The sequence below is a fragment of the Cryptomeria japonica genome, chromosome 10 (genome assembly GCF_030272615.1).
Source record: "Cryptomeria japonica chromosome 10, Sugi_1.0, whole genome shotgun sequence".
Classification (NCBI taxonomy): domain Eukaryota; kingdom Viridiplantae; phylum Streptophyta; class Pinopsida; order Cupressales; family Cupressaceae; genus Cryptomeria; species Cryptomeria japonica.
The window spans coordinates 285,778,967-285,782,289 of NC_081414.1; the positions used below are offsets into that span (position 1 = coordinate 285,778,967).

Genomic DNA, 3,323 nt, shown 5'->3' on the forward strand with positions numbered 1-3,323 from the left:
CATACTTTTCGGGGGGTTTATAAGACCTTGAAAATTATAACAAAAAAAATCATTAATGAGAGTCAAGAGACATTTTGTCACTATCCAACTCACCAAGACTAGAACAGCGATCATGTAAACACTTGTCTTGAGAAAACTACCAACTTGAATATTGATAACTTTTAATCATTTTTTTTTTTTAAAACAAAAAATTGTCCTTCTTATAGACATTTTAATAGATTGCAAGATGCCATAATAGGAAAAGGAGAATAACTAAGTTTTTCCAACTAAAAGGATGGCACAAATTAAGTCAACTAAAAAACTCACATAAGAGGAAGCCACCTCTTTCCCCTTTTCTTGAAGGTTTAAAACTACTCAACTTGTATCTTAATGACTAGGGTAATAACGGAAGTGAAAGTTTTGGCTTGAACTCCACCATGATTAAAGTTTATATTTTTTTTATAGATACGTATCAAATACATGAAATTCTTGCTAAGAAGTTTTCAGTTTGTTTAGACTAATTTCCTGTAATAAATGACATTAGTAATTTTAAGGATCTAGGGGAGAGGACCTAGTAGTTGAGCGTGTTCCAATTGTTGTGATAGAAGTTGTTGATTTAATACCCCCATACTTGCTAATTTAATGTCCAATTTTTGTACAACATTGCACCAATAGTTGTGGCTTTTAATTTGTTATTGCTAATGATGATGACTAATAATTGGATGAAATATACCCTTCGTTGTAAAAAACAACCAATCATGTGATGCCACATCAGTTGCACAAGTATTGGGGCACCTTTTGTAGGCCTATTGGTGTCACCTTGTTTTGAGGCTATTTTGGACACCTTGGCAAAAAGCATGCTCATGTGGCATCATATTTGATGATGTGGTCTTGAAACCTTAGTTATAACTACGAGACTTGCCAAGTAAGATGCTGTAAATTGGGAGTGATTTGAAATTTCCACATAAGATTTGAGAAGCCCAAAATTAAGGTGCACAATTAGTGGGTCCTCTTCCCTAACCATCACAAACAAAATGTCTCAATGTCAAGGAAACTTCTTCATAACAAGTATCAAAATCTTCTTCATAACAAGTATCAAAATCTATGATATTTGAATTTAGCTTTATTCTTAATTTCATAATCCCAAACATAAAATTCTTCATCTTTTATTCAAAATTATTGTAAGGTACCGCAATACATTTCTATATTCGCTTGCTTCGCAGCGTCTCTACTACCAGATTAAAGTTAAACAATGACGAGTGGCCTGCCTTGACAGACTCCCTCGCCCTTTCCTTCAGAAATGTCGCTCTTTTCTTTATGTCGATACCTTCCTCACCGACCAGTAGCTTTTCCACAGCATTCAAAATCTCCCCTTTTTCTACTAATCCATCTCCATTTGGAATCAATTCCAAGCCAATTTTCCACTCATTGACAATGTAAGTACAGTTGAGGAACTGCTCAAAGGAGGAGGGCCAACAAAGCATGGGAACGCCGGTGCTCACGCTCTCCATTGTCGAATTCCACCCACAGTGAGTAATAAAACACACAGTGGAAGGATGACACAAAACCGAGAGCTGTGGAGCCCATGAAACTAAGCACCCGCGATCCCCTACTCGTTCAGCAAATCCGGGAGGTAACGCGCCTATCGTGCCGTCCATCAAATCCGAGCGTACGACCCACAGAAACGGCCTGCCGGTTGCCTCTAGCCCCGCAGCCAGTTCTTGGAACTGCTTCGCGTTCAATATCGCCAAGCTCCCAAAGGACACGTAGATGACAGACTGCCTGGGCTGCTTGTCTAGCCAAGCCAAACACTCCACCGCCTCAGCCCGCAAATTGCCCTGCCTGCCAAACTCACCCTGCCCTAAATCTCCCTCCAAAATTCCCGGGGAGATTAGAGGACCAATTGTGCTTATTTTTGTGTCCTTTCCAGGGTAGTCGTTGATCGAGGGAGCTTCCAGATCGTAAAAGGAGTTGAACACAACGAACTCCTCCCGAATTGCATTCGCTGCTTCGAAAGTCATCTCCATGTTTATCTTGATCTGATCTTCGCTCCCAAACATCCACACTAACTTGGTGGAACGTAGAGGTGGCATAAAGGGTAGAACGTTGATCATCTTATCCACCGTCGCAGTTCCTGCAACCTCAAGCAAGGAACATTAATAGAGAGCAACAGAGAAACAATCGAAAACCCACAGATCAAACCTTACTTACCATTGGGAGACACGATTCCGGAAGAGATCAAGGTGGAGGATTCCTGGACAACGACACAAGTGGCAACAGAGACCGTAGAAAACAGAACATATGGAATATCCAAATTCTTGGCGACATGCCGAACATAATAAAGACTGAGGTCAAAAACAGCGCACGTAATCCCATGCGCTTCGGTTTTGTTGATGTCCTCAATGAGTTTATGCAAGGAAGAAGCGAGCGTGTCTTGCAATGAGTCCAGTAGTTTGGGTACGTCTGAACGAGATTCCTCCGGCGCAAGGGCATCGGTTACACTCACCAATCTTATATTATCTTTATCTGCATCTTCCAATTTCATTTTCTCCTTCGCTTCGTTTATGCGCGACTGGTTGTGCTCGCTATGTACGAATGTTACGAGAAATCCATGGGAGACGAGCTTGTGAGCGAAATAGAGCATGGGATTTATGTGACCTTGTAGAGGAAATGGCACAACTAATGCATGAGGCTTTTCACCACCAAATCCCTTTTCCATCTTCACTCTGCTCTTCTCAACGCCAAGTCTTTCTTACAATTCTAAGATTGGACGATGTACATATGTATCGTTAGAGGACGGCAATCGGACCCACATATATTATTGTTAGTGAGATGATATTGACAAGAATGGCTGTCTTATTATTATGTCACTATCAATAAGCTCGAAATGTCTCCGGCATCAGTTTAAATTACTCGTCATGTGAGCATCAATCGATACAAACTAAAAAAAGAAAATAACGTTCAAGCCGAGGGAAAATAACGTTCAAGCCGAGGGAGGAAACGATAAGTTGTAACATGCAAACATCATCTGTTTAATCAGATTTATTCTTTAAAACTCTGCACCGGCCATGGGCATTTTTAAAGAAAGAAACCAAAAACTAGTCCGCATTTGCACGCGCATTTACACTGTAACTTTCAAATTCAACTGTACTCTGTTGCATAAAAATAGAAAGTAAGTAAAGCGGAGAAAAAAATAACCGTGTACTACATCTCGATAATTGACAAAAGCCATCGCTATTTATATTTGGGTTGTCATCTTTAGCGAATCTTACAATGTACAAATGGATATAACAGAATATTAAGTTATATTATTGCAAGATACTCTGAATTTATTGTCCACTACG

General features: G+C 40.0%; 1 protein-coding gene across 1 annotated transcript; it reads right to left on the reverse strand.

The window, feature by feature from the left end:
• Positions 1-1,181: 1,181 nt before the first annotated feature.
• Positions 1,182-2,698, reverse strand: LOC131055542 (UDP-glycosyltransferase 85A5-like). The gene is made up of 2 exons (XM_057990008.2): positions 2,191-2,698; positions 1,182-2,113 (listed from the first exon to the last, which is right to left on the reverse strand). Exons 1-2 carry the CDS (start codon positions 2,696-2,698, stop codon positions 1,182-1,184), a joined length of 1,440 nt encoding a protein of 479 aa, XP_057845991.1.
• Positions 2,699-3,323: the final 625 nt, after the last annotated feature.

Excerpts from the sequence above, each read along its gene's own strand:
- LOC131055542 (XM_057990008.2), bottom strand. The coding sequence starts at position 2,698 with ATGGAAAAGGGATTTGGTGGTGAAAAGCCTCATGCATTAGTTGTGCCA. Across the intron at positions 2,114-2,190 it reads CGGAATCGTGTCTCCCAATG|GAACTGCGACGGTGGATAAG; the intron begins GTAAGTAAGGTT and ends TTGAGGTTGCAG.